General features: G+C 31.5%; 1 protein-coding gene across 3 annotated transcripts in view; it reads right to left on the reverse strand.

Annotated features, from left to right (window-relative positions):
• The window catches only part of LOC139485165 (lactadherin-like), a 74,337-nt gene extending 66,823 nt beyond the window's left edge, over positions 1–7,514 (reverse strand). Inside the window, exons 1-3 of one of the 3 annotated variants that reach the window (XR_011655266.1) lie at positions 7,228–7,481; positions 4,151–4,261; positions 391–427 (exon numbers count right to left, since the gene is read on the reverse strand). Coding sequence is in view for 1 of the 3 variants with exons in the window: in XM_071269392.1 (XP_071125493.1) it covers positions 391–427; positions 4,151–4,261; positions 7,228–7,303 (224 nt within the window). In the remaining 2 variants the exon portion in view is untranslated. Of the gene's footprint in view, positions 1–390; positions 428–4,150; positions 4,262–7,227 lie in introns of all 3 variants that reach the window. The other 2 variants (XM_071269392.1, XR_011655267.1) reach the window with 2 other exon arrangements.
• Between the last annotated feature and the right edge of the window lie 4,512 nt (positions 7,515–12,026).

The raw sequence follows: 12,026 nt of genomic DNA on the forward strand, positions 1-12,026 counted from the left end.
CCACAATTGAGTGTCCATAATTGAGGAGGCTTTGGGACCTATGTGGACGATATAGGTTCTTTAGAGCTTCTAGTTTACATATGGCACGTGAGTTTTGTTAATGACTGTCAGTCGTTACTGCAAATGTATACTTTTCGCAAAACCAAACAAATGAATTGTACTGCCATTAATACTCCCATCTAACATTAAGAGTCTATAATTAAACTTATTTTTTTTCCCAACAACTTAAATTTCTCGACAGCTTGTTTCAAATCTTAATGCCTCTGTATACCTATATAGTACTATAAACAAAGAATTCATTTGATATATTATTCTTATATAAAGAATAGTTATCAAATAAATTCTTAACACAAAATTATAACCTTTCATGTGAATATCAATTTTTCTTACCCATTGGATAGACCTGTATCTTCCTCACTCATTTGCACTGTTTCATTAAACAAAAATATAAGATAATTGTAATAGTGTAACATTGACATAGTTATTGTACATTGATTGATATCATAAAATATAGCATGCCTATTGTTACAGTATCGTACAATTCAAGGAATACATGTAGAATAAGGTTAACAAAACATTCTAAACATGATAGTACGGAATAACAGAAAAAGAAATAATAATATTAAATTGAAAACAAAATATGTATTTAATTATGATGTTTCCTTTGGAGATCCGCTTAAGAATTGTTTTAGTTTTAGTTCAATTGATTATGACGTGGTCACAGTCCAAATAATTATGAAGAATTATAGCCTGAATCTTAAAAATATCCTTTCAAGACCCTTCATAATAATGATAATTATTTTGATGTAGTTTGGTGAGAATACTTATGAACTTTTTCTCGTTTCATATACTTGTATGTAATTTAAGAATGAGTATACGTCACAAAAATATGTCACTGTAAGTGGTGTCCTGTCCTGTCTTGAAAAGAAGACAAATATTGCTTTTCTGCGGTTTACATGTTGTAATGTATTATTATATGATATATGCGTTTCTCTGTGCTATGTGTTCTTCCGTTTGTTTTTACTGTATTCCTGTCACGTAGTTTGTTATCGGTATTTGTAACATTGTCATAGGAGCCGTAGGTTTGTCTAACCACAAAACAATATTCAACCCAAATATTTTTCTTAAAAAGGCAAGTACGAAGTCAGGAATATCGCAGATGTTTTCAAAAATAAAGTTTCCGTGTATGTTTGCACTTCAGTATTTATTTTGATGTGTTGTTATTCTGTAATAGTTGATGTGTTTCCATTGGTTAAATGTTGGTTACCCGGATTTTGTCAATCGATTGATGACTTTTGAACAGCAGTATATATACAACGTTTATAATTTTTTATACTAATCCCTTCATTGAACAGTCTGTGTTATCACCGAACTTGACAAGACGGGAATCACAAATAAAGTAAGATCTGCTGACTATTTTTAGAACACATGAGTTTTCACCTTTTTGGTAGCCCGTTTGTGTTCCTCTATCTATAGGTTTACGTGCACTGTTATTTGTCGTTTCGCCGTTTTCTTCATTTTACCATCATTATGCATTATTATACCCCGTTTTCATAGAATTGGCGTTAATAAGTATGTAATTGTTGATGTTGTTTTTGTTGCTCAATTTCCGTTTTAAAATGTATAAATTTGTTTTGTTGTTTGTCATTTCGTCATTGTTGAGTTTATCAGTAAGTTAAAATATTTCATTAAATTTGTGATAAGGTTTGATTGATCAATACTTAACATTTTGTGACATCTATGGCCATTGATATATGTCGCAGTCACTACCTCGTACATTTTTTTCCGAAATTTGATTAACTAATGAAACGCATCACCAAATTAGTAAGGTTCACATTGTAAGATAATCTATTCGAATATCAAACTGACAATGTCATGAAAACAAATAGGAAACACAAATCTATTATAAATTACTTTAAGCGGAACACAATTAAAATCCGAATCAGTTCACACTCGTAACTTGTTTCGCATCCAAACCTGTCATTTTGAAAAATAAACAGCAAAGTCGTATTTGACCTGATATTCACAACATTTGACAAACAAAATACATAACGGCGGAAAAGATATTTGTTTAAGATTAATTTCCTGCCGATAACATTCACAAAACTTGGTTCTTCTGTTATTGTGTTTGTAATGTATTGAAATATGCTTTCTTAGTTGGTGCAATAGAGGAATATCATGTTGATGGTACTAGTTTCATATGTTATTTCCTATTAATCGGAGTTTACAAAATATGATTAGTACTTTTCATAAGAAAGATTATTGTGACAACGTTGGCCATTCTTTCAGTGAAACAAAACAAAAACTGATAAATTCTTACAAATAGAAGCGAAAGATGTCAGAAAGATATTTATACTCATGAGTCAAAAATTAACTGACAACTCCATGTCTAAAAAGGGGAAAAAAGACTTACAAACAAACAATAGTAAACAAAACATAACATATAAAACTAAAGACTGAGCAACACGAACTACACCTGAATCTGTAGGTTGATATAAGGTGCTCCAGATGCGTCAGCAGAACCTGCTCCATATATTACTGCAGTTAGAACAAACCGAGTAATAATTTTAATCCTTAGGATTAGAAACGGGTACGGAATTTTAGCTACAAAATTACAACAAATAACAGGCTATTATTTGAACTTGGAATTATTTTTAATTACGGAATTTGATTGATTTCTTGTTATTTTAATAAATTCCATGCTGATTCTGTACTGAAATGTTCTGTGCTTCGCACAACACTTTCTATAACAAAGAAAATAGTATATTTTCAATAGACTGTACTGTGCCGCGCACAACACTATCTAACCAAAATACATTGTATGGAAAGTGTTATTAACCGCTCAAAAGATCATAATACCAAATAAACAATGAATTTATTAAAAATTTTAAACACAAGAAATTATGCAAATTCCATAATTAAAAATAATTCCAAGTTCAAATAATAGCCTGTTAAATGTTCAATATGTCTTAATATTATAATGCGAAGTACTAGACTAAGTGTAATAGACAGAGAAGTTAAATATTTAAGAATATGGCAAGAAGAATGCGACTTAGGTTGCTTCATCAAGATCTTAATTCAAAGTAGGAAAGGAGGAGATTTAGTGTGATCGTCCATTAGATATTATCCACTAAATTTGAAATGAAGTGGATGTACGTAATTATCAACAACTATACGGCTTTCATCAAACAGAAAACCAATACCGTTTAGTCGACTATAAAAGGCCCCGTACAAATGAGAACAATTCAATCGCGAAAATAACGGCGTCATCTATAACAAGACTATTAACAACAAAGCAAATATTACAAACATGAACCAACGACAAACTCTGAGCTAAGAACAGCGCATTAAGCATATGGCGTGATCAAATATGTTTTTTAGCACTCCAAAACCCCTAATCTCTAACATTAATGTAACAGCTATAAAAAAAAATCAGTTGAACAAGACTTAGATCCGGTGACCCAGTTTTTAGTGGGGTTCGTGTTGCTTAGTTTTTCTATGTTGTGTCTTCAGTACTATTATTTATCTGTTTGCCTTTTTATATTTAGCCATGGCGTTGTCAGTTTATTTTCAACTTTGAGTTTGACTGGTATCTTTTGTCCCTCTTTTTTAAACCAACTCAAACAAGAATGTGTCCTTAGTACACGGATGCCCAACTCGCACTATCATTTTCTATGTTTAGTGGACAATGAATTTGGGGTTAAAACTCGAATTTGGCATTTAATTTATAAAGATCATAACATAGGGAACATGTATACTAAGTTTCAAGATGATTGGACTTTAACTTCATCAAAAACTACCTTGATCAAAAACTTCAACCTGAATTTTGCACCCTCCTTTTTATATGTTCAGTGAACCATGAAATTAGGGTAAAAACTCTAATTTGGCATTAAAATTAGAAAAATCCTATCATAGAGCACATGTGTACTAAGTTTCAAATTGATTGAAATTCAACTTTATCATAAACTACCTTGACCAAAACTTTAACCTGAAGCGGGACAGACGGACGAACGAACGGATGCACAGACCAGAAAACATAATGCCTCTCTACTATCGTAAGTGGGGCATAAAAAAAACTCAATGCCAAATATTAAAACTACCTGCATTTTGTATGATTTTTCAGCCAAAAATTAACAAAGTCATAACTTACCTGTGTTACATATTGAACCTGTATACCCCGTAGCGCATGCGCATGTATATGACGAGGACGTCACTCCAGTACATGTACCACCGTTAAGGCAGGGATTGGGAGAACATGGATCTGAAATAATGTATACCATTTAAGAAGCTACGACACAGGAAAGATCTCTGGTTTATTTCCCTAAAGATTTGGACACAACATCACTCTTGATAAACACTAACCAGATATAAACCGAAACATATATATAATTTTATTTAGGATCTTGAAAGGGGATATCGGCTCATGTTTTCTATCAGTGTTGATATCTCCGGAGATACGGAACTTACAGGGCATATGACCCCAGATCTCCTGCGAACTCCGATTAAACAAATATATTATACACTGTCAATCTGGATTTTTCTACTAGTATTTTAATTGCTAATTACACTTTTTATCTTTGTATTCCATATCAGGGGACATAGACTCATATCCCATGTTTCGGTAGCAAATAAGATAGCAGAATTAACTGGCATGTTTCACTCCAGCACGAAAGACCTTCTTGATTTATTTTGAAACGAGTTTAAATTCTTTTTTTTAGCTATTGACAATGATTAGTATCATTGGCTGTACCTTTAACTGTCATCTTAATTCAATTAAAGGATGCCATTTGTTCAACTCTTTATACTTCATATATAGATGTTTTCGCTACTGATATCGCACACTTCATTAATGAAAGAGATTTTGTGCTATCAAAAGTTCAATGTATAGAAATAACATTTCACAAATGAAAACGCTATCAACCGAACTATGTGTTACGATAGCAAGAAGTAATAAGATAATAGTTATACTGTTTACACCCCAGTTTCACTTGTTATTAAAATTAAATTCTTATAGTATTTGGAGTGTAACTAAATGAAAAATACCATATAAGTAGTCAATGTTGACATGGATATCAATTATATGGTCATATAAACTAACTATTTGTAAAAGGATGAATTATTCGAAATACTAAGAATATTAATAGATTACCGTAGTCGTAGTTGTCACAACTTAATAGTATTTTGGGTCCACATTGCTTCTCCACTTTATAATTGTTTTGGCTTTCTAACTGTTTTAATCTTAGTGTTACTGATGAGTCTTATACCGGCGTCACACATCAGCATTTAACACCGACGTACGCCAAGTGTGGTCAAAAACCGTGTACACTGCCAATATGCTAGTTATTTTGGACGCGGTCAATTTGTCAGTTATATCAGTATCGTGTGAACAACGAGCTTTAAACGTAAAGCATACGAGAAGCGTTTATCGGGTGTTAAAGCTATGTTGCTGGCGTTTGTCTGGCATTTGTCTAACCCAGATAAATGCACGCGACGGAAGAAAAACGTCCCTTTAACGTATATGAGACGCGTACCTGGGACGATTATCCGTGCTTTCGGCGTCTCCTGGACGCGTATTTATGTGGTGTTTGAACTACTTCTGGATAGCATGGTCTTGTAAATTTACGGACATATGCCTTTATCTTGAAATGTCACAGCACATTTCCTTGAATGTCACAATACGTTTTTTATGCGCCACGGGTGCGTTTTATACGTTTACGGAGCGCTGAAACTACGACAGGTGTATGTTACAACCATGCCCCGCATACGTCTAAGTAAAACTCCAAGTAAAAGTCGAACGATCTTGAGGCGTATGCAAAGTGCCATAAACGTGTCTCAAACGTATCTGTAGCGTTTTGCTTGCAACTTATGTAGTACGATTGTGTAGCAAGGAGGCTTGACAGACGCTAGAACTAGATGACAAGTTTTATGCTGCATAAAAATGTACTGGAGTTCACCAAGCGTATACCTCTGCATTTCGACTAACTTTCAACTTTTGCAACGCGCGTCTAACGATTGCTTAGCGTTCCTCGTGCGTTCACCTAATGTTTACGGACTTAGTCAATTTTTTCTAAATGTCTGGTGCACAATTTTCTCTATACGTCGCACTTCGGTCTATACGCCAATGTGTGACGCTGGAATTATACTGACGAAACGCGCGTCAGGCGTATCAAATTATAAGCCTGGTACCTTTGATAAATATTCACGGTGTAACGGAACAGTAAATGAATTACAATAGAGAAATTTTAGACAACATTTTTCACATGTGTATATGTATACAGGAGACGAGATATAATGTGAACCGAGCCAACTTTTAGCCAAATATCATTTGACAAGTATTGACGCGTATGGTCGTTTGGACTGGGCAAAATCAATATTGTATAGAAGCGATGTATCACAAAAACTACGGTCTGATCTATACGTCAATAATGACTGAAAAACAAAAATGGCGGACAGCAACAGACGACTAACACTCTAGTGTTTGCACATACAGAATTACTTACGGTGTGTCATGGTTGGATTAAGAGTTTGATATTTCAATTAACCTTGGCCATTGTACACATCTAACAGCGCAAAATATATTACAACCATCTGTAAAACTAATATGAAAAATGGTCATATTTGTATTTTTTTTAATACAGTGTTTATGCAAATCTGTTTTACTCTACATTCGACATAAATATTGTTATCTGTAGATTTGCATATAATACGTTCAAGTTATTCAAAATCTTACAATTTTCCTGAGGCGGGTTCCATTTTATGTGTGATTTGAGTAAGGTCATGTTGGATATGCCTACGTTTTGTTGTAATATCTATTAGTTAAGATATCATGTTTTTGTGTTTTAGCTTTACACACTTCCAATCCTTTTGCCTGTAAGTTTGTTCTCTGTGTAAGCTATAATCTTTGAATGTATTCTTAATAACATAAAAAAAATCAATTGTGTGCCAAAATAAGATTGATATTCAATAAATAGATGGGGCTTTTTGTTTTTGTTTTGACCTCCACTAGAAAAAAAAACTAGGAATCCCTTTTTTTTACATTAAATATTCTGTTTTTGATCAGAATTATTTATTTTGAAGAATGATTTCATTTGTGTCTTTTCAAAAACTAAATGATTTATATGTTAACGATATAAACACATAGAATGTTAATGATGTTAATATGTGTAAATACTTACCAAAAACAAAAAAACTTATTGCAATAGGAAATATTTGTTTTAAATATCTTACCAGCTGGTGCACCGCCTCCAGCCATTCTCAAATGAACTGAACATAAGACAAAATATAAAATGTACATGTTATACATCCCAACTTTGCACGGTTATATAAATGCACTGTTATATTAATGCACAGTAATATTAATGAACATTTATATTAACAATCGACAAGTCCACTTTTACACACGCCTATGTATTTTGGAACTATAATTGATCATGCATAATCCTTCTTGTTCATTGGTCTCCACTAAACTTTGTTACGTTAGAAAACCAGTTTTTAATGATAATGCCTACATGTTTAAACAAGGCAGAACGGTTGTTTTTTAAATTTCATTAATAGATCGGTCACATTACAAATATATATATATATAAAAATAGTAATCATATCACTCAAATTATATTATGTATCTGTTAATACACTTCAGTTTAAAAACAGTATCTTTTATCAAATTAGCACCAATTACCAATAGGTATACACTGAGGTGTCCATTTTGTCAAAATCATTAATAAAATTAAAATTTTTGATAGCTAAGAGCGTTTTTTTTTAAATTTAACGAAAGGTCAGAAAGCTTGACGAATCATACGTGTGACCCATTTGAGGGATGATTTATCTTGACCTTACAATTTTATTTTGTAATACTAACCAAGGCTCTCATTGGACTAAGTTAGCGTATAGGTTACACTTTGTAAATACAGATGTTTTTTCAAAACACGCCTCTTTTGGGGAGATCTTGAATATTCATAGAAAATTAATTTTGTTTGCATACTGGTTCCCAGTTATGCTCTCTGTGTTCCATCTCACAGAGACATAACTTGGGAATATTACCAGTAAATAAACATGTGCATATTGTTTACATTGAAATCTGTGGTAACCTTTCATTCGATGTAGGGATAGTTAAGAAAATTAGTGTTAGTTTAAACTCTGCGAAGTTCAGGGCATATAAACGTTGAAAATATGCCGCACAACCCTATATTTTGACCTTTGAAAAAAATTGTGGTGCATATAAACTTTAAATTCTAGGATAAGATTTTTTTCAAAACTTCATAGTAAAAGTGGTACATTTTTAGCCGTAAAAGGAGTTCCTATGGGAAATTGCATTGTCAATATTTACAGAAATGCAACCTTTAGGGTGAAGGGGATAACACAATACAATTGTCTAAATATTGAATTGCTTTTTCATTATTTAACCAACGAAAATATCAATGCCAATAAAATAATACAAAAAATGCTTAATTTGCTAAACAATATTCAGTTTAACTATTAGCATGATCCGGTTATGTGTAAAAAAAAAAAACAGGTCATTAAAATGAATATACAACAGAAACTAACACGAATAAACCACATTCCGCTCACATTATGGAACAATTAAGCTTTTTTTTTATTAAATCAACATCCTATTTTTCGAAAGTTGTTTTTAACTTTCAAACTTTTATTTCCAATACTCTAGGGCTTACTACCCAGCATTGGATGAATCCTACCAATATCTTTACGCATTATTGTTGAGTGATATAAATCTAGTGACACCAGTCTATTCTATAAATCCTATTTAAATACATAACGTTATCAGTAGTGATTTTAGTTATTTCGTCTCATTACCATTTTATTATGTTCACAAATTACACAGTAATTACCCGTCGCTCTCAACAGTCTAGAATACTTTATTCGTATTGTCGTATGTTTTTGCTTTGTGATTTTATCTTTTCCGTTAGGTTAACCTTTCAAAAGATGTCATAGAACACCATATGTGTAAACGTAATTGCATGTTCAAATTGAATTTAAATTAAAAAAAATTGTATTCTTCTTTAACAAATACTAGTAGTAGTTCATTTCTATGTATTTATCTGTCTTCTTCGGTCAATAATTATACTCTGCATTACGGGAAAATGAAAACAAAACCCATTGAATTCATGCTCTTCATTTGGGACCAACAAAAAAGGATCAGGTGGAGTAAATCATTTTTATACCACTCAACCCATCCCAAATATAAGAAAAAAATGTATATCAAATCAAATTGTCAAAAATTAGTAATGAATGATTTTACTGAAAAGATCGGTTAAACAAACATAAACACAACTAAAACAATACACAGAGGGCACCGATATAGAGCGATGCAGTCATTAAAAGATAGATAAAATTAATTATTAAAACTAATAACTAATACATATAGATCGGGGTCAATAATTTTACCTTAAAAGTTTTCTAAATTATAACAGTTCATATTTACATAAGCAGTATGTTTTAGGTCATTGAATATAAAATGAAAATTAATACCGATTACAAACTGACTTCAAATATTGTCAGTGTAAGTGTAGATCTTTTTAGTTTTGACATATTTATGTATTATCCTTTGGTATTCAGAGATTAGGTAACGTATTTAAATTTAAAATATCATCAACAGAATTACCGTATCAATGAGGATTTGGTTGTTCTCTTTTAAGCATTCTACAGGTACAGTTAAGTTAAAGTTGTATTATTGAAAGAATTCAGAAAATGCTGACTAACCAGACACACGTATTGATAGAATAAGTTAACTACAATCTAAAACGACAAGAATAACGAACAAGTAATGAAAAAATATAAATCGTAAGAAGTGGCCAAAAGAACATCCTCTTCAAGAAATAGCAAAAAACTAGCAACAGGCGAACGATTTGTTTTTCGCATGTATATAAGTGAAACTTAATTTATGTTGGTCAATTTCTGTAGTAAAATTATAGAGTTCTAGATTAAAGCAAACATCAGATTCCCTTCCCCGTATGTGACATACCAAATTAGACATATCAACGGATTCATACTTAAATAATCAAATGCAAAATGTTAATTTCTCCAACATTCAAACAACTTTAATTTTATGTTGGAGATCTCTTTTTCACGTATTTGTTTTTTGGTTGTTTTTTTGAAAGCATCTTACATGAAATGAGGACCTTTTTTCAAATTTATTTCTTGTAAAATGGGATGCTATTGTCCTTTATTTGAATTAACAACTTTTATGTCTTAAACGAAATAATCTCCTTTAGTTACATATATAGGCATTTTCTAAATTTCAGCATTTTGTAAAATGACCGATTTTTTTCAGGCAATTTATAAAATGCATAACCTTGAAAGTTATTATACAAAATTATTGAAAATACTAATCATCTTTGCAAAATGACTGAATGTTTTTAAAAAATTATACAAATTGCCTGTTCAGTTTCAGGCAATTTGTAAAAGAAGGACAGTATTGAGACATTGAGTATTGAGTACTAACAAAAGCAGACAAAGTCATACTATATTGCAAAGAAAATAACTGATTGTTCGTTAGAATTAATTTATTCTTCAAATTCCAACATGGAAGGTATTTATGTCAAATGATGTGTTCTTATAAGTATAACAGCGTTTGGTTATCCTCACTCTATATTGCAGGTAGCGGTAGAGAATTTATGATTATTTTGTCACAATGGCAGAAGGACAATAGGTAGAGTAGATTTCAATTGAGTGTTCTTAATCTGCCTTCTCCATTTTCTTTTTTTTTTAAAGAAATCTTGTATTTCTAAATTTAGTTCTGAAATAATTATATATGGTTCGTCCTCAGCAAATTTATGTTTCTCATCGAAAGCAACTTTTTTAACTAAAACTTTATCTTCTTTTTTAATCGCTGCACTTCTTGCTCTTAATACCGCCTTATTCTTTCTTCTTTTGCCGGTCCCAAGGCAAATTCTTGAATTTAAACATTTTAACTATTCGCTCTCCCATGACGCATAGTATAATTATTGACTCACAGAAGACAGATAAATACGACAGACGCTTAATTAAATAACCATCTAGTATATTAAAAAAAATATTTTAATTCCTTTTGTAATTGTCATTACAGATATGGTTTTTAATTACATCTTTTGAAAAGTTAATGTTAATGCATGCGGAATGATTTCAGATTGAAAAGCAATACGAATGTCGTTTTGTGAAAATTTCAGACGTTGTTAACTGAATCTTTATGCTGTCAGCATTTGAAAAATAATCATATTAAATGAGATAAAATGACAAAAACTAATACCGACAATTTCAAATATTAAAAAATATGTTTTAAATTGAATGGTATCACTATATTTATATTTTTAGAATGTATAAGAAACAAATTATCTGCTAGAAATTGGTATTATTCTTTAAAAGGTTAGGAAGGTAGGACTTGGGTATAACAGGACAAAACTAGTTTGTAGATTGAAGAAAAAAACTTTTCAAAAAATTAATTGTTGATTTAACAAATACGGTATATTGTGTCAGTGGTGTATTCGGAACGCAGTTAACTATCCTTAGTTTGTGGGTCTCAAATAGTAAACGATCGTTTTTATAGGTTGACGGTATGTTTAACAAAGCGCAAACTACAGCAATGTAACAAAAAAAAGATAACTTGCAACAGCTAACGAGAGGAATTGTGTTTGATTTGGACATGATAATGTCATTATCTCTCAATCAGTTTAATTGAAGTGTGGAGCTGACATGTCATTAATTGCTTATAAACATTAAAAAGTTTGTTAATTTACGTATCATTGTCATTTTGCTTAGTTTCTTGTGTTACCTATTCTGATATTTGACTAAGACTTTTTTTTAAACTGATATTAACTGTGCGTATTGCTGTGTGTGTGTTTTTTTAGCATAGCACGAGATCTCACAAAACATGTTTTAACTAGACGCATTTTTGCGCCAGTCCCAAGTCAGGAGCCTCTGACCTTTGTTAATCTTGTATGATTTTTAAGTTTAGTTTATTTATATAACTCAGAGTTGAGTTTGACGTCAACTATCACTGAACTAGTAAACATTTTTATTCAGGGGCCAGCTGA

Source organism: Mytilus edulis, chromosome 8, assembly GCF_963676685.1.
Source record: "Mytilus edulis chromosome 8, xbMytEdul2.2, whole genome shotgun sequence".
NCBI lineage: Eukaryota > Metazoa > Mollusca > Bivalvia > Mytilida > Mytilidae > Mytilus > Mytilus edulis.